At 46.3% G+C, this 24208-nt stretch overlaps 1 protein-coding gene across 11 annotated transcripts in view; it reads right to left on the minus strand.

The window, feature by feature from the left end:
• PPCDC (phosphopantothenoylcysteine decarboxylase) overlaps positions 1–24208 on the minus strand; it is a 146190-nt gene that overhangs the window by 114943 nt on the left and 7039 nt on the right. For 10 of the 11 annotated variants that reach the window (XM_063926325.1, XM_063926326.1, XM_063926324.1 and 7 more), the window contains exons 2-4: positions 23368–23539; positions 21913–22008; positions 14737–14865 (exon numbers count right to left, since the gene is read on the minus strand). In XM_063926325.1, the coding sequence (XP_063782395.1) occupies positions 14737–14865; positions 21913–22008; positions 23368–23529 (387 nt within the window). In that variant the 5' untranslated portion in view covers positions 23530–23539. The remainder of the gene's footprint in view (positions 1–14736; positions 14866–21912; positions 22009–23367; positions 23540–24208) is intronic. The other variant, XM_063926327.1, reaches the window with a different exon arrangement.

A 24208-nucleotide genomic window follows, 5' to 3' on the forward strand; every position in this document is an offset into this window, starting at 1 on the left:
ACAGTATGATAACAACGAAGAAGCCTCTGAAAAGATGGCTCACAACAATAATAACCCGATTTTTGTAACAATAACTATGTACAAGTATTGCAGACAATCCGCACTTGGGATGGGCGCCCAGCATCCACTACGGACTATGAGAAATAGAATTATCGGTAAGTAAATTCTTATTTTCTCTAACGTCCTAGTGGATGCTGGGGACTCCGTCAGGACCATGGGGATTATACCAAAGCTCCCAAACGGGCGGGAGAGTGCGGATGACTCTGCAGCACCGAATGAGAGAACTCCAGGTCCTCCTTAGCCAGAGTATCAAATTTGTAAAATTTTACAAACGTGTTCTCCCCTGACCACGTAGCTGCTCGGCAAAGTTGTAATGCCGAGACCCCTCGGGCAGCCGCCCAAGATGAGCCCACCTTCCTTGTGGAGTGGGCATTTACAGATTTAGGCTGTGGCAGGCCTGCCACAGAATGTGCAAGTTGGATTGTGCTACAGATCCAACGAGCAATCGTCTGCTTAGATGCAGGAGCACCCATCTTGTTGGGTGCATACAGGATAAACAGCGAGTCAGATTTTCTGACTCCAGCCGTCCTTGAAATATATATTTTCAATGCTCTGACAACGTCCAGCAACTTGGAGTCCTCCAAGTCGCTAGTAGCCGCAGGCACCACAATAGGCTGGTTCAAGTGAAAAGCCGAAACCACCTTAGGCAGAAACTGAGGACGCGTCCGCAGTTCTGCCCTGTCCGAATGGAAAATCAGATATGGGCTTTTGTACGATAAAGCCGCCAACTCTGATACTCTCCTGGCTGAAGCCAGGGCCAGTAGCATGGTTACTTTCCATGTAAGATACTTCAAATCTACCGATTTGAGCGGCTCAAACCAATGGGATTTGAGAAAATCCAAAACTACGTTGAGATCCCACGGTGCCACTGGAGGCACAATCGGGGGCTGTATATGTAGTACACCTTTGACAAAGGTTTGTACTTCAGGCACTGAAGCCAATTCTTTCTGGAAGAAAATCGATAAGGCCGAAATTTGAACCTTAATAGACCCCAATTTGAGGCCCATAGACAATCCTGCCTGCAGGAAATGTAGGAATCGACCCAATTGAAATTCCTCCGTTGGGGCCTTCTTGGCCTCACACCACGCAACATATTTTCTCCAAATGCGGTGATAATGTTGTGCGGTCACTTCCTTCCTGGCTTTAATCAAGGTAGGAATAACTTCCTCTGGAATGCCCTTTTCTTTTAGAATCCGGCGTTCAACCGCCATGCCGTCAAACGCAGTCGCGGTAAGTCTTGGAACATACAAGGTCCCTGCTGAAGCAGATCCCTTCTTAACGGTAGAGGCCACGGCTCTTCCGTGAGCATCTCTTGAAGTTCCGGGTACCAAGTCCTTCTCGGCCAATCCGGAGCCACGAGTATTGTTCTTACTCCCCGTAGCCGTATAATTCTCAGTACCTTTGGTATGAGAGGCAGAGGAGGAAACACATACATGGACTGGTACACCCACGGTGTTACCAGAGCGTCCACAGCTATTGCCTGAGGGTCTCTTGACCTGGCGCAATATCTGTCCAGTTTCTTGTTGAGGCGGGACGCCATCATGTCCACCTTTGGTTTTTCCCAACGGTTCACAATCATGTGGAAGACTTCTGGATGAAGTCCCCACTCTCCCGGGTGGAGGTCGTGTCTGCTGAGGGAGTCTGCTTCCCAGTTGTCCACTCCCGGAATGAACACTGCTGACAGTGCTATGACATGATTTTCCGCCCAGCGAAGAATCCTTGCAGCTTCTGTCATTGCTCTTCTGCTTCTCGTGCCGCCCTGTCTGTTTACGTGGGCGACTGCCGTGATGTTGTCCGACTGGATCAACACCGGCTGACCCTGAAGCAGCGGTTTTGCCAGGCTTAGAGCATTGTAAATCGCTATTAGCTCCAGTATATTTATGTGAAGAGACGTCTCCAGGTTCGACCACACGCCCTGGAAGTTTCTTCCCTGTGTGACTGCTCCCCAGCCTCGTAGGCTGGCATCCGTAGTCACCAGGACCCAGTCCTGTATGCCGAATCTGCGGCCCTCTAACAGATGGGCACTCTGCAACCACCACAGAAGAGACACCCTTGTTCTTGGTGACAGTGTTATCCGCTGATGCATGTGCAGATGCGATCCGGACCATTTGTCCAGCAGATCCCACTGAAATATTCGTGCGTGGAATCTGCCGAATGGAATTGCTTCGTAAGAAGCCACCATCTTTCCCAGGACTCTTGTGCATTGATGTACTGACACATTTCCTGGTTTTAGGAGGTTCCTGACAAGTTCGGATAACTCCCTTGCTTTCTCCTCCGGGAGAAACACCTTTTTCTGAACAGTGTCCAGAATCATTCCCAGGAACAGCAGACGTGTCGTCGGGGTCAATTGAGATTTTGGAAGATTCAGAATCCACCCGTGTTGTTGAAGCACTACTTGGGTTAGTGCTACTCCGACTTCCAGCTGTTCTCTGGACCTTGCCCTTATCAGGAGATCGTCCAAGTAAGGGATAATTAATACGCCTTTTCTTCGTAGAAGAACCATCATTTCGGCCATTACCTTGGTAAAGACCCGAGGTGCCGTGGACAAACCAAACGGCAGCGTTTGAAACTGATAATGACAGTTTTGTATCACGAACCTGAGATACCCTTGGTGTGAAGGGTAAATTGGGACATGCAGATAAGCATCTTTTATGTCCAGGGACACCATGAAGTCCCCTTCTTCCAGATTCGCTATCACTGCTCTGAGTGACTCCATCTTGAACTTGAATTTCTGTATGTACAGGTTCAAGGATTTCAGATTTAGAATAGGTCTTACCGAACCGTCCGGCTTCGGTACCACAAATAGTGTGGAATAATACCCCTTTCCCTGTTGTAGGAGGGGTACCTTGACTATCACCTGCTGAGAATACAGCTTGTGAATGGCTTCCAATACCGTCGCCCTTTCTGAGGGAGACGTTGGTAAAGCAGACTTTAGGAACCGGCGAGGGGGAGACTTTTCGAATTCCAACTTGTAACCCTGAGATACTACCTGCAGGATCCAAGGGTCCACCTGTGAGCGCGCCCACTGTGTGCTGAAAATCTTTAGTCGACCCCCCCCCGCCCCTGAGTCCGCTTGCACAGCCCCAGCGTCATGCTGAGGGCTTTGTAGAAGCCGGGGAGGGCTTCTGTTCGTGGGAAGTAGTTGCTTGCTGCACCCTCTTACCCCTTCCTTTGCCTCTGGGCAAATATGACTGTCCTTTTGCCCGCTTGTTCTTATAGGAACGAAAGGACTGCGGCTGAAAAGACGGTGTCTTTTTCTGTTGGGAGGTGACCTGAGGTAAAAAAGTGGATTTTCCGGCTGTTGCCGTGGCCAGCAGATCCGATAGACCGACCCCAAATAATTCCTCTCCTTTATACGGCAATACTTCCATATGCCGTTTGGAATCCGCATCACCTGACCACTGTCGCGTCCATAAACTTCTTCTGGCAGATATGGACATCGCACTTACTCTCGATGCCAGAGTGCAAATATCCCTCTGAGCATCTCGCATATAAAGAAAAGCATCCTTTAATTGCTCTATAGTCAATAAAATACTGTCCCTATCCAGGGTATCAATATTTTCAGTCAGGGAATCCGACCACACCACCCCAGCACTGCACATCCAGGCTGAGGCTATTGCTGGTCGCAGTATAACACCAGTATGTGTGTATATACTCTTCAGGGTAGTTTCCAGCCTCCTATCAGCTGGATCCTTGAGGGCGGCCGTATCAGGAGACGGTAACGCCACTTGTTTTGATAAGCGTGTGAGCGCCTTATCCACCCTAGGGGGTGTTTCCCAGCGCGCCCTAACCTCTGGTGGGAAAGGGTATAATGCCAATAACTTCTTTGAAATTAGCAGTTTTCTATCGGGGTTAACCCACGCTTCATCACACACGTCATTCAATTCCTCTGATTCTGGAAAAGCTACAGGTAGTTTTTTCACACCCCACATAATACCCCCCTTTGAGGTACCTGCAGTATCAGAGATATGCAAAGCCTCCTTCATTGCCGTGATCATATAACGTGTGGCCCTATTGGAAAATACGTTTCTTTCTTCACCGTCGACACTAGATTCATCTGTGTCGGTACCTGTGTCGACTGACTGAGGTAAGGGACGTTTTACAGCCCCTGACGGTGCCTGAGACGCCTGGACAGGTACTAACTGGTTTTCCGGCCGTCTCATGTCGTCAACTGACTTTTGCAGCGTGCTAACATTATCACGTAATTCCATAATTAAAGCCATCCATTCCGGTGTCGACTCCCTAGGGGGTGAAATCACCATTACCGGCAATTGCTCCGCCTCCACACCAACATCATCCTCATACATGTCGACACACACGTACCGACACACAGCAGACACACAGGGAATGCTCTTATCGAAGACAGGACCCCACTAGCCCTTTGGGGAGACAGAGGGAGAGTTTGCCAGCACACACCAAAGCGCTATAAAAATGTATATAAACAACCCTAAAAGGTGTTGTTTCTGTTATATGCGCTTAATATATAAAAATATCGCCAAAATATGCCCCCCTTCTCTGTTTTACCCTGTTTCTGTAGTGCAGTGCAGGGGAGAGTCCTGGGAGCCTTCCTCACAGCGGAGCTGAGCAGGAAAATGGCGCTGTGTGCTGAGGAGAATAGGCCCCGCCCCCTAAAACGGCGGGCTCTTCTCCCGGAGTTTGCGATATATGGCAGGGGTTAAATACATCCATATAGCCTCAAGGGCTATATGTGATGTATTTTAGCCATAGAAAAAGGTATTATACATTGCTGCCCAGGGCTCCCCCCCCCAGCGCCCTGCACCCTCAGTAACCGCTGGTGTGAAGTGTGCCGACAACAATGGCGCACAGCTGCAGTGCTGTGCGCTACCTTATGAAGACTGAAAGTCTTCTGCCGCCTGTTTCCGGACCTCTGGACCTCTTCAACTTCGGCATCTGCAAGGGAGGTCGGCGGCACGGCTCCGGGACCGGACTCCATGGCTGGGCCTGTGTTCGATCCCTCTGGAGCTAATGGTGTCTAGTAGCCTAAGAAGCAAATCCATCCTGCACGCAGGTGAGTTCACTTCTCTCCCCTAAGTCCCTCGTAGCAGTGAGCCTGTTGCCAGCAGGACTCACTGAAAATAAGAAACCTAAAAAACTTTTTCTAAGCAGCTCTTTATGAGAGCCACCTAGATTGCACCCTGCTCGGACGGGCACAAAAACCTAACTGAGGCTTGGAGGGGGGTCATAGGGGGAGGGGCCAGTACACACCATGTGATCCTAAAAGCTTACTTTTTGTGCCCTGTCTCCTGCGGAGCCGCTATTCCCCATGGTCCTGACGGAGTCCCCAGCATCCACTAGGACGTTAGAGAAATTGGCAATTACGCTCAACCATCACTTACCATATTTTTGTAGATAATTACCTACACATCACATGGGGACAAAACCTGCAACATTTCTATGCAATTTTGTAGCTAATTTAATTGCCCTCAATAGGTTATTATTATATCAGATATCGGCGTAATTCAGACCTGATCGTACCTCTGCGAATATGCAGAAGTTTGCGATCAGATAATTGCCGCCGAGAGAGAGTGAAAAACCACCCCATGCAAGTCTGCATACGCTGTGTGAAAAGTTTTACAAATGCCAGCCAGCTGCGAATCCATTCGCAACTCACTCACCATCTAATGTTTTTCCAGTCTGTGCGTAGCCCAGGACCTACTCCTACAGTGCGAAAGAAACAGGCTGATCGGGCCAGAGCTGACTTCACACCACCTCCCTGAAAACGTTTGGGAACGCCTGCGTTTTTCCTGACACTCCCAGAAAACGGCCAGTTATCACCCCTCAAACATCCACTTTCCAACAATCAGCCTGTGTTCGCCTAGTGATCAAAAAAGACGTAGGATTTTTTTGCCGTTTGGCCTCGCGCCTGTGCATTACAATCCGTACGCATGTGCAGTCGTTCAATAATTGCCCACTGTGCGATTTCGCACAACAGCGATCAGGTCTGGCCTAAACTACAATACATTCATTTATTAGCATTATCGTATATCCCTTTTAACAACAAATGTGTCTCATATGCAATAACATTTTACAACAAGTTACAGGTTCTAATGGGATCTCTATAGAGAATAAATATATGCAGTGGATCTAGTCCTTCAGTTTGTGACCAACTTTCATGCTGCATTTGTGTTTTTCTTTTGTTATAACCGATTGCACAGCTACAGAGACTGGAATAGTTAAAAAGTTTACTTCAAAAAAGTATAACAGCAAACCAGCCTTATGTGACACTGAGCGGCTTTAAGTCAAAAACTTACCCCTGAACACCGTCAATATTTATTCACTGCAAGTTGCATTAATTTATGCATAGTCATAGAACATCACTATTCTAAGAAATCCGAGACAACATCTTTTAAAGAAGAACATCACAATTATGATTGCTCACAAGAGTTTATTCCATGAGACAGTTTAACCACTCGCCTGGCATGGTCACCTCAGATGCGACCAGGCCAGCAAGTGCTTTATCTAATCTGGTCGCACAGGATATGTTAATGCTGATAAATATATCAGCATTAATAATCGACCACATCCCAGAATCTATTTGGGGAAAGGGGGGGGGGGGGGGGATAGATAGGGCACGTAAATTATTACAGAGAGAATCCTTTTGGATTCATAAGCTAGACACAATGTCTCCAAAGGGTTAAATGAGCAGCTCAGCTTTGCCTGTTTTTTGTAAGCCTCTCTATAACGTGTATCGTTCCTGACTTGAATAGTGACGTGAATTGAAACTTTGTATCTAGGCCATTTGTTATTGTATTTTAGTATCTGCTCTGTGAAGTGAAATTAAGATGATTGTATTTTTTCTGTATTTTGCAATGCACATATTTAACTGCCTTATGTGATAAATAACGATATGACAGTTAACAAACACATATATAATGGGTCTGTCACAGGGTATATATGTAGAGCATTTTTTACATATAAGGATGGATATCAATAGTTTATAGAATTTTGGAAGTCTTGTTGCATTGCAGATTACAGTTGTATAATGAAAATGAGATGTGCATATGGAAATATGTTTTATTACTAAATGGTGATATATGCATTGTAGTTTGCTCCTATTGGATCTATATACCTGCTTATTATGTGGTGCAGGATTGTTTCACACATGTGTCTAATTCTCCCCACCTGTCTAAGGGCAGGGAGTGGGGCGTTCACCTTTGGTGGGAGAGGGCTTTAAGAATTGTTGGTGTCATTTGGTAACTTTGTATACGGATGAAAGGGTCTAAATAAATGATTCTGAAATGTTGAAATAATCCACAGTGATGGTGTTTTAATTCCATGGTAGATGTCGTCGCTGAGTGCCGCTATTGCGAACTGTATACGATTTATCTCTTGATGGATTAGATGGCAACGGGACGCAATTACCAATGTAACAAGGGAGTGGTGCTGGTCTATATATATATATATATATATATATATATATATATATATACACACACACACACACTGAAGCACTTCACGGGATGGGTGATTATACTGTACCCTGTTTTTGATGACTGCAGTTTGTTAAACTTTTTTGATATGCCTAAATGTTCTGGCCTATACTATGGATTTTACGATTTATCTCTTGATGGATTAGATGGCAACGGGACGCAATTACCAATGTAACAAGGGAGTGGTGCTGGTCTATATATATATATATATATATATATATATATATATATATACACACACACACACACACACACACACACACACACACACACACTGAAGCACTTTATGGGATGGGTGATTATACTGTACCCTGTTTTTGATGACTGCAGTTTGTTAAACTTTTTTGATATGCCTAAATGTTCTGGCCTATACTATGGATTTTAACGTTTTGATGGATTATAGAAACTTTTTTACCTTTGAATGGCGTGCTGTCCCCCATACTTTACCTCTGGTTAAACACACACACTCTCGAGGATCCATTGCGCTCGCCATTCCCAGGAGAGGGGTGCACTTACGTACTCCCCATCCCTAGGATGGGGTGTGGTGGGCTGTGATCACTGCACTCAAATATACATATACAGAGAACCCTGCACTCTCCTTGGCAGCTTCATTCGCCTTAATGCTTTATTATACATCTGAATAAACAATGGGGTTTTGGTTTATGAATTGTACAATGCATGTAAGCTTGTGGCCCACTCCACGGGACTCCATTTCACCGCAAGTCCTACTCTATCACATAAACTTTCACATAGATTTTTTAGGGACCTGGCAACTGCTGTCTCGTAGGGGAAAATGTGCTTACCTGGTTTAAAGCTTACCTGCCACACTTATGGCTTTTAAAAGGTAAGACAGTCAAAATATAATTTTCTTTTTTACTAAAATCATTTTGGATAACATTAAATCGATGTTCTTCACCTAATTCACTTATAAAGAAAAAACGTCCATTTCTAAATGGTTTTTGGGAAAAAAATTGTTTAATGTGTCAAACTATGCAGACAGCGTATAAGATACTGTATATAAGCACACTGCATAATCAGTTATCAGTGCTATGTATCCCCAGCAGTGTAAAAGCAGTATGAGGTTTCGACAGGCACTAGTTTTCAACTTGAACAGACCTGTTCTGTACCAGAGGCAGGGCCAGTTCTAGATGACGGAGAACCTCTGGGGAGTTTGCCAGGATCAACAAGTCGTCCAGATACGGCAGGATCCTGATACCCTAACGGCGGAGAAGGGCCGTCACGACCACCATGACCTTGGTGAAGATTCGTGGAGCCATGGTCAGTCAAAAAGGCAAGGCCTGGAATTGATAGTGTAGGTTGTCAATAGCAAACCACAGATATTGCTGATGCAACATGGCAATAGGTATATGTAGGTAAGCATCCTGTATGTCCAGGGATACCATATAGTCCTTGGGCTCCAAGGCCAGAACAATAGAGCAAAGAGTTTCCATACGGAATTTGGATACCTTCACAAATTTGTTCAAAGACTTGAGGTTGAGAATGGGCCAGGAGGAACAATTCGGTTTTGGAACTAGGAACAACGTTGAATAGTACCCCCTGCCTCTCTGAGCCAGAGGCACCGGCACTATCACTCCTGTGTCCAGAAGGGATTGTACCAACAAATGTAGAGTTTTGCTTGCAACGGGTCCGAAAGGATGTTTGTCGAGCAAACTGGCGAGAGGGACGTTCCTTGACAGAGATGGCGTATCTGTGAGTGATGACTTCCCTCACCCAGGCATCTGAAGTGGTCTGTAACCATACCTGGGCGAACCGCAGAAGTCGGCCTCCCACCCTGGGATCCCCTAGGGGGAGCCCCCCCCCCCCCCCATCATGCAGCAGGCTTGTCTGGTTTGGAATCAGGCTGACGGGCAGCCCAGGATCGTTTATGTTTGGGCTTAGAGGTTTCGGAAGTGTGAGCCTGTTTCGGGTCGCCTGACCCTTTGCTTTACTTGGAGGTCGACAGGGACGAAAGGTGGTACTCTTAGCCTTCGGAGCCGAAGGATTAGTACTCGGCAGACATGTAGTTTTAGCAGATGCTAAGTCACCAATAATCTTATTCAGATCTTCCCCAAAAAGGATGTTTCCCTTAAAAGGGATCACCTCCAAGGTCTTTTTAGAGTCCAGATCCACAGGCCAGCACCGCAACCACAGAATCCGGCGAGCTAGAATGGACGTAGTAGATGCTTTGGCTGCCAGCACAACGGCATCAGAGGCCGCCTCCTGAATGTAATGAGAGGCGGTGGTAATATAGGAAAGACACTGTCTGGCATTATCAGAAAAATTAGAAGGTAGCTCCGCTTCAACTTCTTGAACCCAGGCTTCAATAGCTTTTGTAGCCCAAGAAGCCGCTATAGAAGGTCTATGCACAACACCCGCAAGAGTGTAAATAGACCTCAAGCAACCCTCTACACGCTTATCCGTCGGTTCCTTCAGAGAGGTGACGGTGGTGACAGGTGTTTCACAATTTTTACTTAACTCTGCAGTGAGGGGATACCAAGCTAGCATCTATTTAGGCAGGGAGAATTTCTTTCCTGGGGACTCACAGGATTCCTGACGTATGTCAACTAAATGTTCAGAATGTGGTAAAACTAATTTAGTAACCTTCTGACGTTTGAACTTATCAGGTTTCTTAGACGTATCTGGAGGGTCATCAATCTGAAGAATCAGTGTGATAGCCTCCACTAGGTTAAGTACATAAACCTGTGTTATAGATTCCTCATCAGAAGCAGCTGTATCAGTGTCTGATGGATCAGTATATTCCCCATCTTCATCGGATGAAGTATCCAAACCATGAGTGGATTGTGAGGAAGAAATGGCCCGCTTAGATGACCCTTTGGTCCTAGGAGGGCGAGGGTTAGGTATTTGTTTAATCAAGGACTGATTTAATTGCTGTAACAGAGTTGACAGAGTATCCGCCCACGGCGGATTAACTACAGGGACAATATGCGGCTGTAATGGCACAGGAGGTCCCACAGGGGGCGTAAGTCTTGTTACCAGCGTAGTCGGCATATTAGAAAAAGCAACCCAAGGTGGGTCTTGGTGTGTCACCGGTGCTGCAGGCAGACTAGGGGGTGCAGAACACCCAGTACTTGGACCCTCAGCTGAAATATTTTTCTCAGGTAAAACCGTGGCGTCAGCACTGCATGAGGCAGGAGCGTCCACAGAATTCCCGCCCTGTTAGCAAACATTATTTGGATACGTAGCCTTAGGGCGTAGTAGTACAATATAGCCAGACAAACACAGTACCAGACAAAACCCCCCGTGTAATGTGACTGCAAACGCAGAACACAAACAGAGGATTTAAGCGGTATATGGTGACTGAAAATACACAGAGAAAAATACCAAATAGTATATCCTGTGAAACACTATATATATGACCCGGACACACTTAGCCCCCCTCAGGGTACAGAACATAGGTATAGCAATATGTGTGAAATAAACTGAATGGAAAACACACAGCAGCTATTGGCACACAGTGTCACATGTACAATGCAGAAATTATTACAAACAACAATAAAACTGCACTGTTAATACTACATAGAGCTATGTATGTATACAGATATAACAATGCACAGTAAACACTGGATGTATATCACAGAATACAGTACTAAATATTCATATAGTTATGCACTTTTTCTTAACTAACACTGTCTAAACGACATGTAGAATACTTCAGGGTCGTGTAAATGCACATCGCAGATGAGGCAGGCGGCTTTACAAAGGAGACAGTGCCCAGCAGTCCCAGAATCAGTGCAGCTGTGTGTAATGGCGCCCAAACGCTGACAGGAAATGAGGGAGAGAGAGATTCAGCTCCTGAGTGGGAAAATCTGCTGTAGATGGCGCCTGGGGCTGGGGGAGGGGCTACAGGTCAGAGCCTTATCCCCTCTGCTGGGCTTCACCACCATGTACTATGGAGCCTGTACTAAATGGATTTTAGTAAATCCGACCTGTGCCCCTTGCCCTGGTGGATATAGTGGGGTCCCTGCATGGCCACAGTGTCCACGCCAGCGGTGCGATCTGTCTCCGGAGACCACGCCGGATCGCGATTTCGGCGGGTCCCGCCTGGGGGACCCTCTTACCTCCTCCCGATGATGTGGCCACGTGATCCAGGAGAGCAGCGGCAGTATGTGTGCCTGAAGGGACCAGAGCGCCTCCGCTGTAACCACCCGGCAACCAGGGCGCGGGAGTATACAGCGCCGCTAGGGGAGGTGAGGGAGTCGCAGTACGATATGTCAGCATGACATATAGCAACTAGTGCCTGTGCTGCAGGGGTGTAGTATGGTATGCCGGCGGCCGGGCTCCCGGCGGCCAGCATACCGGTGCCAGGAGGCCGACCGCCGACATACCGACAGCGTGGCGAGCGCAAATGAGCTCCTTGCGGGCTCGCCACGCTGCGGGCGTGGTGGCGCGCTACGCTACGCGCGCCATGCTATTTTATTCTCCCTCCAGGGGGGTCGTGGACCCCCACGAGGGAGAAAAAGTGTCGGTATGCCGGCTGTCGGGATTCCGGCGCCGGTATACTGGGCGCCGGGATCCAGACAGTCGGCATACTGAAGATCACCCGTGCTGCGGCCCTTGAAGTCTTCTTTCTTGTCAGAAAAGCTCTTTTCAGGGCTGCCTAGCGCAGCCCTCCCTGTTAGCTGCCTGCACTGCAGGCACCAACTTACAAACTGAGCTCCAGTGCCTGGAGGCGGGGATATAGAGGAGGCAGTGCAAAGCATCCTGGGAACAATCAAAGCTTTAGCCTGTTGGTGCCTCGGATCAAGATCCAACTCTACACCCCGATGTTATTCCCTGTGGAATACCAGTGTACCCCGCTGCAGAAATATCCTTGATAAAATTCTGTCCTTCTGACAAATTATTATTATTATCATCATCCTTTATTTATATGGCGCCACAAGGGTGCCACAGCGCCCAATTACAGAGTACATATGCACATAATCAAAACAGCAAAACAGTGACTTACAGTTGAAGACAATATCAGACAAGTACAGGGTAACTAAGCATAACTACATCAGTAGACGACACTGAGATAAGTGTCAGGGTGGCCGAAAACTGCAGGATTTGGGCAGTTCAGGATCATTAAAGTAAGAAAAGGATAAGCACATAAGGGAAGAGAGCCCTGCTCGTGAGAGCTTACATTCTAAAGGGGAGGGGCAGACAGACAGGGGTGACACAGATGGGGTAGACCGAGCATGGGACAGAGGGTTAGGATGAGATTTGGCTGGGTTTGGTAAAGAAGTGGGAGAGTCGGAGTGCATTAGCAGAGCAAAGAGGACGGGTGGGAGAGTAAAGGGAGATAAGGTCAGAGATGTAAATGGGAGAGGCGTGGGTGAGTGCTTTGTGAGTGTGAGAAGTTTGAATTGGATTCTGAAAGGGAAGGGAAGCCAGTGAATGGCTTGTAGGAGAGGGGAGGTGGATGTAGTGCATTTGGTGAGGAAGATGAGCCGGGCTGCAGCATTGAGGATAGATAGGAATGGACAGAGGTAATTGTCAGGGAGGCCAGTTAGGAGGAGATTACAGTAATCCAGTCTGGAAGTAATCAGTGAGTGGATAATGGTCTTGGTGGCATCCTGGGTGAGAAAGGGTCTGATCCTTGAAATGTTTTTGAGATGAAAATGACAAGTTTGTGAGAGGTGCTGAATGTGTGGTTTGAAGGAGAGAGAGAGAGAGAGAGAGAGAGAGAGAGAGAGAGAGAGAGAGAGAGAGAGAGAGAGAGAGAGAGAGAGAGAGAGAGAGAGAGAGAGAGAGAGAGAGAGAGAGAGAGAGAGAATGAATACAAGGATTACGCCAAGACAGCATACTTGGGGGCTTGAGGAGATAGTCGTGCCATCAATGGATAATGAGATTGTGGGAGGTGAGGATTTGCAGGGGGGTGGGAAGATGATCAGCTCAGTCTTGGACATGTTAAGTTTAAGAAAGCGCTGGGACATCCAGGAAGAGATAGCAGAGAGACAGTTGGAGGTACGAGTGAGGAGAGCCGGGGAGAGATCAGGGGAGGAAATGTAGATTTGAGTGTCATCAGCATAGATGTGATATTGGAAGTTAAAAGAACTAATGAGTTCACCTAAAGAGGACATATAGAGAGAGAAAAGGAGAGGACCAAGAACAGAACCTTGGACACCAACAGATAGTGGAAGTGGGGGGGAGGTAGTTGGAGAGAGAGTGTCTGGATCAAGGGTAGGCTTTTTAAGAATAGGGGAAATGAGTGCATGCTTGAATGAACCATTATACACAGATCTCAAGTAAGCATTATGCTAGAAAAGACAATAACAAGTCACAAGCATGTTATGGATAATAATTATATCCCCAATGATAATGCAGGTAATAAGAGTAATCGCAAAATTAGAAGTGGCCAAAGGCTTGGACTCTGCTGAATGGAAATACCTATGGAGATAGTTTATATCTCAGAAGGGATCATAATTGTGCAAATTTAAGGGAATTTTAACTATTATATCTTTATATGGCTAAACTGACCCTTATTTATCAGATTGTAGGCAACGATTCAAAAGAAATTTTATAAATACTTGCAATTACGACATGTGCATTTGACCCAGGACGCGCAGATATTTCTATATCTCCACTGGTATCCTTACTGCCTATGGTGCGTCATGCGAGGCTGTTTCTCACCGATCCCCACAGTACGCCCCCTTGGCAGGTAACGGAAGTGCAATCTCAGAACAGGATTGGAAAGGAGTGTTGCAGTCAACAAGGATGATTTCTATTCTATTTCTAAGGATGGTTCACAAATGAGACACTCCCCCTTATGCCCCAAATGTAAAAGTGAGTTACGTTCATGCTGTCTTGTCCTGTAGCTAACAGCTTATGAAACAAAGTAATTATTTCAATGATTTGCAGCAAATAGCCCTAAAATGTGACCGCTGATTCTATAAAGTGAAAATAGGGGGTTCTGACCACTTTAGGCTGCATACTGATGATTTCATTCAGCATATTTGTAACGCACCTGAAGCCCCTACTTTATCTACTGTAGAGGGTGGCATATGGCAGATGATGTGCTACTATTATAAATAGCTGAATGTTTTATAAGGCGCTTCTGTTGGCAGGGACTAGATGTATGTACCTGAATAAACGACTAATATAAAATTATGTCTATTATATGGATTGTATTTTGAGGTATAACATAACAAGATTGTTTAATATGTTCTGTGAATGCCTCCAATGAAAGGCCTTGTTGTGCTAGGGACAGACAAAGATTCATTCTCACCAGGAGGTTGTCACAAATTCCGCTGGAAATTTTCCCCAAAGTGTTGGCATCAAGAGGAGCAAGGAGCATGAGATCTGCCCAGCGGCGTAGTTCAATGTGTAGCACAGGGTCAGAGCGCTGGTTCCACATCTGTGCAGATGGTAAACAGTGAGTGGCATATAGGTCCTTGTACTCAGGGAGACATCAACACCCAATACCTGTAGTTGTATCCCTTTTATGTTCAACTTACATCACTGTAAATGTAACCAGGGCACTCGGTGCCTCTTGTATCATTACCTAGCATCATACGCGCTGCTAAAATTTCTAGCTTGAGAAATGAAAACGTAACTATTTTACATTAATAAAACTGCAATGAGAATACTTTTGTTGACTAATTTATCCTGACACCAAAGCAGTCAAATGGTCTCAAGATTTACATGTTATTTATTTGTATCATGATCATTACAATTAGGTGTATAAATAATAATGTATACTTTTTCTGTCATCTTTAAAACCTGCTAATTCCCATACAAATAAATTATTTGCTTGAGTCATAAATATCGAACAGTCTGGTATATCAGGGACAACTGGTGTAATGGACAAATGCCCAAAGCAACCAATCAGGGTTCTGCCAATTTCTACACTATAGTAAATAAATGACACTACGTTTCATTGGTTGCAATGGCCAACACCAGCATGGTCATCTACACCACTGCTAACAAACGTACCCATATATGTATTTAAAAATAAGATTTTACTTACCGGTAAATCTATTTCTCGTAGTCCGTAGTGGATGCTGGGGACTCCGTAAGGACCATGGGGAATAGACGGGCTCCGCAGGAGACATGGGCACTTTAAGAAAGAATTTAGATTCTGGTGTGCTCTGGCTCCTCCCTCTATGTCCCTCCTCCAGACCTCAGTTAGAGAAACTGTGCCCGGAAGAGCTGACAGTACAAGGAAAGGATTTTGGTAATCCAGGGCAAGATTCATACCAGCCACACCAATCACACCGTATAACTTTAGATAAACATACCCAGACAACAGTATGAACAACAACAAAGCAACAGGTCAACCCTGATGCAACCATAACATAACCCTTATTTAAGCAATAACTATATACAAGCATTGCAGAAGAAGTCCGCACTTGGGATGGGCGCCCAGCATCCACTACGGACTACGAGAAATAGATTTACCGGTAAGTAAAATCTTATTTTCTCTAACGTCCTAGTGGATGCTGGGGACTCCGTAAGGACCATGGGGATTATACCAAAGCTCCCAAACGGGCGGGAGAGTGCGGATGACTCTGCAGCACCGATTGAGCAAATACAAGGTCCTCCTCGGCCAGGGCATCAAACTTGTAGAACTTTGCAAAAGTGTTTGAACCTGACCAAGTAGTCGCTCGGCAAAGTTGTAATGCCGAGACCCCGCGGGCAGCCGCCCAAGAAGAGCCCACCTTCCTAGTGGAATGGGCCTTAACTGATTTTGGCAGCGGCAATCCAGCCGCCGAAAAAGCCTGCTGATTCGTGTTACAGATCCAGCGAGCAATAGTCTGCTTTGAAGCAGGAGCACCAAGCTTGTTGGAAGCATACAGAATAAACAAAGACTCTGTTTTCCTGACCCTAGCCGTCCTGGCTACATAAACCTTCAAAGCCCTGACTACATCAAGCAACTCGGAATCCTCCAAGTCCGTAGTAGCCACAGGCACCACAATAGGTTGGTTTATATGAAAGGATGAAACCACTTTCGGTAGAAATTGTGGACGGGTCCGCAATTCTGCTCTATCTGCATGGAAAACCAGATAGGGGCTTTTATGTGACAAAGCCGCCAACTCTGACACACGCCTAGCCGCCAACTCTGACACACGCCTAGCCGAAGCTAAGGCTAATAGCATGACCACCTTCCACGTGAGATATTTCAACTCCACCGTTTTGAGTGGTTCAAACCAGTGGGATTTCAGGAAACTCAACACCACGTTAAGATCCCAAGGTGCCACTGGAGGCACAAAAGGGGGCTGAATATGCAGCACTCCCTTTACAAACGTCTGAACTTCAGGTAGAGAAGTCAACTCCTTTTGAAAGAAAATGGACAGGGCCGAAATCTGGATCTTAATGGACCCCAATTTTAGGCCCAAATTCACTCCTGACTGTAGGAAGTGAAGGAAACGGCCCATCTGGAATTCCTCCGTAGGGGCATTCCTGGCCTCACACCAAGCAACATATTTTCGCCATATACGGTGATAATGTTGAGCTGTCACGTCCTTCCTAGCCTTTATCAGCGTAGGAATGACCTCCTCCGGAATGCCTTTCTCCGCTAGGGTCCGGCGTTCAATCGCCATGCCGTCAAACGCAGCCGCGGTAAGTGTTGGAACAGACAGGGCCCCTGTTGCAACAAGTCCTGTCTTAGAGGAAGAGGCCACGGGTTCTCTGTGAGCATTTATTGCAGATCTGGATACCAAGTCCTTCGTGGCCAATCTGGAACAATGAGTATCGTTCTCACTCCTCTTTTTCTTATTATTCTCAGCACTTTGGGTATGAGAGGAAGAGGAGGAAATACATAGACCGACTGGAACACCCACAGTGTCACCAGGGAGTCTACAGCTATCGCCTGAGGGTCTCTTGACCTGGTGTAATACCTCTGTAGTTTTTTGTTGAGGCGGGATGCCATCATGTCCACCTGTAGCAGTACCCACCGACTTGCAGTCTGTGCGAAGACTTCCTGATGAAGTCCCCACTCTCCCGGGTGGAGGTCGTGTCTGCTGAGGAAGTCTGCTTTCCAGTTGTCCACTCCCGGAATGAACACTGCTGACAGTGCGCTTACGTGATTTTTCGCCCAGCGAAGAATTCTGGTGGCTTCTGCCATCGCTACCCTGCTCCTTGTGCCGCCTTGTCGGTTTACATGAGCCACTGCAGGGATGGTGTCTGACACGAAGCAGGGTCTCCTCTTGACGTAGGGCGTTGTATACGGCCCTTAGTTCCAGGATGTTGATGTGAAGGCAAGTCTCCTGACTTGACCACAGACCTTGGAAATTTCTTCCCTGTGTGACTGCTCCCCACCCTCGGAGGCTTGCATCCGTGGTCACCAGGACCCAGTCCTGAATGCCGAATCTGCGGCCCTCGAGAAGGTGAGCACTCTGCAGCCACCACAGGAGAGACACCCTGGCCCTGGGGGATAGGGTGATTAACCGATGCATCTGAAGATGTGATCCGGACCACTTGTCCAGTAAGTCCCATTGAAAGGTCTTTGCATGGAACCTGCCGAAGGGAATGGCCTCGTATGATGCCACCATCCTTCCCAGGACTCGAGTGCAGTGATGCACTGACACCTGTTTTGGTTTGAATAGGTTCCTGACCAGTGTCATGAGCTCCTGAGCTCTCTCTATCGGGAGATAAACCCTTTTCTGGTCTGTGTCTAGAATCATGCCTAGGAAAGGCAGACGAGCCGTAGGAACCAACTGCGACCTTGGAATATTTAGAATCCAGCCGTGTTGCCGTTACACTTCCAGAGTAAGTGCTACGCTGATCAGCAACTGCTCTCTTGATCCCGCTTTTATGAGGAGATCGTCCAAGTATGGGATAATTGCGACCCCTTGCTTCCGCTGGAGTACCATCATTTCCGCCATTACCTTGGTAAATATTCTCGGTGCCGTGGAGAGACCAAACGGCAACGTCTGAAATTGGTAATGACAATCCTGTACCACAAATCTGAGGTACGACTGATGAGGTGGATAAATGGGGACATGAAGGTATGCATCCTTTATGTCCAGAGACACCATAAAATCCCCCCCTTCCAGGCTTGCGACGACCGCTCTCAGCGATTCCATCTTGAACTTGAACCTTTTCAGGTATATGTTCAGGGATTTTAAATTCAATATGGGTCTGACCGAACCGTCCGGTTTCGGGACTACAACATGGTCGAATAATAACCCCCTCCTTGTTGAAGGATGGGAACCTTGACCACCACCTGTTGAAGATACAATTTGTGAATTGCAGTTAACACTATTTCCCTCTCGTGGGGGGAAGCCGGCAGGGCCGTCGGTGAGGGGGCATCTCCTCGAAGTCCAGCTTGTATCCCTGAGACACAATATCTATTGCCCAGGGATCCAACAGGGAGTGAACCCACTTGTGGCTGAAATTTCGAAGACGTGCCCCCACCGGGCCTAGCTCCGCCTGTGGAGCCCCAGCGACATGCGGTGGATTTTGTAGAGGCCGGGGAGGACTTCTGTTCCTGGGAACTAGCTGTGTTGTGCAGCTTCTTTCCTCTGCCCCTGCCTCTGGCAAGAAAGGACGCACCTCGGACTTTCTTGTTTCTTTGTGATCGAAAGGACTGCGTTTGATAATGTCATGCTTTCCTAGGCTGTGCTGGAATATAAGGCAAAAGATCAGAATTACCAGCTATAGCTGTGGAGACCAGGTCCGAGATCCCTTCTCCACACAATCCTCAGCCTTGTAAGGTAAACCTTCCATATGCCTCTTAAGTCGGCATCACCTGTCCATTGCATGTTCCACAGTACACGTCAAGCAGAAATCGACATAGCGTCGACTCTAGAACCCAGTAGACTAATGTCTCTTTGGGCATGTTATATATATATATATATATATATATATATATATATAAATCTAAGACAGCATCTTTATATATATATATATATATATATATATACATACTAGGGTCTCAATCTCTGCTGATAAGGTATCTGTGCATGCTATCTGCAGGATCCCTGAGGATAGCTGTTAAGTCAGCGCTACCTTTTTGGGCAAACGTGACACCCTGGGGGAAGATTCCCATCGTATCCTGGCCCTAGTAGGGAAAGGATACTCCCTGAGAATTCTTTGTGGGAAACTGCAGTCTCTTGTCTGGAGATTCCCGCTCTTTTTCTTCATGAGAGGAGGGAAATTTACCTCAGCTTTCTTCCCCTTAAACATGTGTACCCTTGTGTCAGGGACAGATAAGTCATCAGTGATATGCAAAACATTTTTTATTACAATAATCATATATTGAATACTTTCCTGCCCTTTTGGCTGTAACTTTGCATTATCATAGTCGACACTGGAGTCAGACTCCGTGTCGATATCAGTGTCTATTATTTTGGATAGTGAGCATTGAGAGACTCTGAAGGTCTCTGCGACATAGGGACAGATATGGGTAGATTCCCTGTCTGTTCTCTAATCTTTTGTGCAATAAATTTACCTTAGCACTTAATTTCACATATCCAAACAGGTGTCGGCGTTGTCGACGGAGACACCACTCACACACACACATTTGCTCCATCTCCTCCTTAGGGGAGCCTTTTACCTCAGACATGTCGACACACATGTACCGACACACCACACACTCAGGGAATGCTCATCTGAAGACAATTCCCCCACAAGCCCTTTGGAGAGACAGAGAGAAAGTATGCCAGCACACACCCCAGCGCTATAAACCCAGGAATAACACAGTAACTTAATGTTAACCCAGTAGCTGCTGTTTATATAGATTTTTGCGCCTAATTATGTGCCCCCCCTCTCTTTTTACCCTCTTCTACCGTGTATCTGCAGGTAAGGGCCTGGGGAGCTTCCTCTCAGCGGAGCTGTGGGGAAAAAATGGCGCTGGTGAGTGCTGAGGAAGAAGCCCCGCCCCCACAACGGCGGGCTTCTGTCCCGCTTAAATATACATTTTCTTGGCGGGGGCTCATACATATATACAGTGTCCAACTGTATATATGTGTACTTTTGCCAAACGAGGTCCATATGTTGCCCAGGGCGCCCCCCCCATGCGCCCTGCACCCTTACAGTGACCGGAGTATGTGAGGTGTGTGGGAGCAATGGCGCACAGCTGCAGTGCTGTGCGTTACCTCAGTGAAGAACGGAGTCTTCTGCCGCCGATTTCGAAGTCTTCTTGCTTCTCATACTCACCCGGCTTCTGTCTTCCGGCTCTGCGAGGGGGGCGGCGGCGCGGCTCTGGGATCGGACGACGAGGGTGAGATCCTGTGTACGATCCAGCTGGAGCTAATGGTGTCCAGTAGCCTAAGAAGCAGGACCTAGCTTCAGAGAGTAGGGCTGCTTCTCTCCCCTCTGTCCCACGATGCAGGGAGTCTGTTGCCAGCAGAGCTCCCTGAAAATAAAAAACCTAACAAAATACTTTCTCACAGCCAGCTCAGGAGAGCTCACTGAACAGAACCCAGCTTGTCCGGGCACAGTCTCAAACTGAGGTCTGGAGGAGGGACATAGAGGGAGGAGCCAGAGCACACCAGAATCTAAATTCTTTCTTAAAGTGCACATGTCTCCTGCGGAGCCCGTCTATTCCCCATGGTCCTTACGGAGTCCCCAGCATCCACTAGGACGTTAGAGAAAAGAGAAACAAATAAAAAGCAGTTAAAATAATGACATCCCCTTTGAACATCTATTCTGTTTTGTTATCTATGGACCTGATGCTGTATAACAAACATTACCAAAATGACAACTTGCTGGACTTTATAAAACTTATTTAAGAATCTCAGTGTCATTAGACTCCACTTGATGGAATTGCAAGTGTGCTACATAACCCCGGGATCCGGTCTCTAATTCGACAGTAACTAGGTCGACAATGTCTAGGTCGACCTATATTGGTCGACAGTAACTAGGTCGACAGGGTGTCTAGGTCGACATGTTCTAGGTCGACATGTCAAAAGGTCGACATGAGTTTTTCACAATTTTTTTCTTCTTTTGAACCTTTTCATACTTAACGATCCACGTGGACTACGATTGGAACGGTAATCTGTGCCGAGCGAAGCGAAGGCACCATGCCCGAAGCATGGCGAGGGGACGCGGTGCACTAATTAGGGTTCCCGGTCACTCTACAAAGAAAACGACACCAAAATAACATCAAAAACTCATGTCGACCTTTTGACCTGTCGACATTGAAGATGTCGACCTAAAGACCTGTCGACCTAGACACCCTGTCGACCTAGTTACTGACGACCAATAGTGGTCCACCTAGACATTGTCGACCTAGTTACTGTCGACCTTCAATACCACACCCCATAACCCCATAGTATGGAAAACATTGTCATCCATGAGTCAATCACGCTCTCCTCATCCCTCAGCATAAAAGGCTATTTCTAATGTAGAATAATGTATCAGTGTAATGTCGGAGACCAGGCTGAAAGACCTCTATTTTCCCATTGACTTTAATCTCTCAATACATTTACAAATGTTAATAAGAACCTCCTCACCTCACCTTCCATTCATCCTCATCACTATACACTGGCACAGAGATATCCTGCACGTTGTAGAAGTGTTTTGCTCTTTCTGTGCTTACAACTTGCACCTGCACCTGTAGGGGAATATTATTCAGATGTACAGAATAAGCAGAGCCTAACACACTTACACAGACACATCGGTGTAGATTGATAGATCGACAGTCAACAGGTCTGCACCAGATGGTCGACAGGGTCAAAATGTCAACAGGGTCAGAAGATCAACCATTTTAAAAGGTCAATACACAAAAAAAAAAAGGAAGGTTGGCACATTACTGATTTGGTATAGCCTACTCCTCCCGTAAGTGCCTAACGTTAACCCTAAAAACCATGTGTCACCCTTATTTGTTTAAACCATTTGAATATCGACCATTTAAACCTATCGACCATCTGGTGTCAAACTTTTCACTATCAATCTTCCATGCAGATACCCAGAGACATACACAGTGGACATATGGCTATTGTTCATTTATTAGAAAAAAACAGAGCAGCATTTGGAGTGATATATGTAATATTCAGGTGTGAAAATATAGATATATGTGTTTACAATTAACAAATAATAAAATGCAGTAAAAAAAAATTACACAAAGATGTTTTTAGTTAGGAGTCTGACATTTCTATACAGAAAATGCGGTGTTCCAAACCAACCAACAATTATAATGACATTAAATAGTCTACATTGTAATTTGCAAATATTGAGAATTAACTGGGTAACTACAACTACTCTGTTAAACCCTTCTACATTTACAGTACTAAACAACAATACTCCAGTGACGTGTTGTGAGGTGAATGGCTGGGGAGGCACACATGGGAATGGGTCTGAATGCTGGGTACCTGTCTCACCGCCTACTCACTGTAACTCTCCACTCACTACACTAAGCTATAGTATCCATTGAGTCTCCTACCTGCATCCCTGTGTCTTCTTTTACTGCTGCTGCCTGAGCTCTCGCTACAGTACACTTCCTGGTCACATGACACATCCAAGTGTCCATCAGTGCACAAGGCCCATCCCTACACTCAGAGGCATGCCTCTATCAGCTCCCTTTCTGAGCAGCGTTACTGCCCATGGTGTGGCCCCGCCCCGAGCACTGCAAAGCAGTGTCTGACTGTAGAACAGAGGCAGGTGCTGTTGCTGCCTCATCTCTCGTCTCCCTTCAGTTCCAGGGATCTCCACAAAACTGGTGAGTGTCAGATATAAAAAGATTACAATAAACAAAGAAGATGTTTATGTTATAAATAACTTCTTTGTATTATTCTGTTTTTCTATCAAATCTCAGGAATTCGACAGGTAGTATGACAGGGGAGGCAGAGCTCCCCTGCCTACCCGTCCCCGCTATTCTCATCACGTTATTTCAGTTCACGTTATTTTATTTAATATCATCAGTAATAATCTAGGTGCGCTTAGTTAATTTTTTAGGTTACAGGTATAAACCTACTCCAGGTATCTGTAGAAGGCCAGACACTAGAAGCGGCAACTTCAGGGCTGCCACACTGCCTGTGACTCCCACAAGCACATGGGCTCCACGAGATGCAGGTAAGCTCATATCTCTGCTGGCAGAGTCATGGTACGGACCGGTCTTCATGGATAAGTCATCCATCGATTATAGCCTGTAGAAAAATACAATAAAGTACAATAGAAATGTTACATTGCTGATATTGTAAACCTCACATAATGAAATCATGTTTAGTATTAGAGATAAAGATAATGTTTAGAATGGAAGATAAAGGACAAGGCTTTGATAACTCAATTTGGGTGTTGGACTTTTCTTTTTGTGTGATTAAAACTAAAAATTGCTAAAGCTCACAAGCTGCATAATACAGAGAACAAAACTAGGAGACAAACTAGCAAATGACAGAAGAGCAATTTCCTCATCACTTGATTGCTTGACAGTAAAAAAAGAAAAACCCTCAGGTATAGAGATACAAGAAAACATTATTTGCTAATGAAAGGCCATTTCCCCAGCTATGCAAAACTACAGGAGCTCATAGCCCAGAACCCAAGACAGTCAGATGATGGTTAAACTCCACCCCAGTGTCCGTAACCCCATATTTCACATAATTCTGCTAATGTACCCAAAATGTATAACAGTGATAAAAATAAGATTTTACTTACCGATAAATCTATTTCTCGGAGTCCGTAGTGGATGCTGGGGTTCCTGAAAGGACCATGGGGAATAGCGGCTCCGCAGGAGACAGGGCACAAAAAGTAAAGCTTTTCCAGATCAGGTGGTGTGCACTGGCTCCTCCCCCTATGACCCTCCTCCAGACTCCAGTTAG

The sequence above is a fragment of the Pseudophryne corroboree genome, chromosome 6 (genome assembly GCF_028390025.1).
Source record: "Pseudophryne corroboree isolate aPseCor3 chromosome 6, aPseCor3.hap2, whole genome shotgun sequence".
Lineage (NCBI taxonomy): Eukaryota > Metazoa > Chordata > Amphibia > Anura > Myobatrachidae > Pseudophryne > Pseudophryne corroboree.